This window comes from Sinocyclocheilus grahami, unplaced genomic scaffold, assembly GCF_001515645.1.
Source record: "Sinocyclocheilus grahami isolate Dianchi unplaced genomic scaffold, SAMN03320097.WGS_v1.1 scaffold4703.1, whole genome shotgun sequence".
In the NCBI taxonomy this organism is placed as follows: Eukaryota; Metazoa; Chordata; class Actinopteri; order Cypriniformes; family Cyprinidae; genus Sinocyclocheilus; species Sinocyclocheilus grahami.
Window position 1 is genome coordinate 8,303 of NW_015509592.1, and position 753 is coordinate 9,055.

The window sequence follows — 753 nt, forward strand, 5'->3', positions numbered from 1 at the left end:
TTGCTGTCTATGGGAGGGTCCGAGAGCTCTCAGAATTCATCAAAACATCTTAATTTGTGTTCCGAAGATGAACGGAGGTCTTACTGGTTTAGAACAACATGAGGGTGAGTAATTAATGACAAAATGGTCATTTTTGGGTGAACTAACCCTTTAATATCAGATACATGACCTATAATGAACATTAATGCAAATACAACCATCAAGTCAATTGAAAACGAATTCATTTTGTGCTGTGAACTAATGAAAGAATCTCTTTTCCTCTCTCATTCTCAGATCTGTGCCAATCTGGATTCAGTAATTGTGTCCACCAAGAATTTTACTCCAGTGCTGCAGAAAGTCGTTCCTAGACCCAAAAAGCAATATGATATTGTTGAAAAAAGAGCTCTGGTACTTTCCTCTGTGTGTCTGAGTCATAATGTGATTGTACTGTACAACTGCTTAAACATTCAAGACCCAATATGTGTGTGTGTGTGTGTATGTTTGTTTGTGTGCAACAGGATCCATTTGGCGACCACTTGAAGGCAATGATGTTGATGATTCATGAGTTTATGCCGTCAACGGTGAGTCTCAGCCTGCGAGAGATGGGCACCCAGGAATATGAAGCTGATGTGGTGGAACTAGAAAAAACAGGTTAATGTCACTACAACTTTGAGTCGTATATTCTCAATCTCCTGCAAAAACATGACTTGATCTGATGGTGTGTTTGTTTGTCAGGTGTAAAGAAAGAGAACAGACTGATTGCTCAGTGCGCTT

At 39.6% G+C, this 753-nt stretch overlaps 1 protein-coding gene across 1 annotated transcript in view; it reads left to right on the plus strand.

Annotated features, from left to right (window-relative positions):
- Nucleotides 1-273: 273 nt before the first annotated feature.
- Nucleotides 274-753, plus strand: part of LOC107576950 (probable ATP-dependent RNA helicase DHX58) — a gene marked incomplete at its 5' end in the record, with an annotated part of 4,542 nt that continues 4,062 nt past the window's right edge. Inside the window, 3 exons of the mRNA XM_016263071.1 lie at nt 274-387; nt 498-630; nt 715-753. The exon at nt 715-753 is cut by the window's right edge and continues 159 nt beyond it. Coding sequence (XP_016118557.1) covers nt 274-387; nt 498-630; nt 715-753 — 286 coding nt within the window. The remainder of the gene's footprint in view (nt 388-497; nt 631-714) is intronic.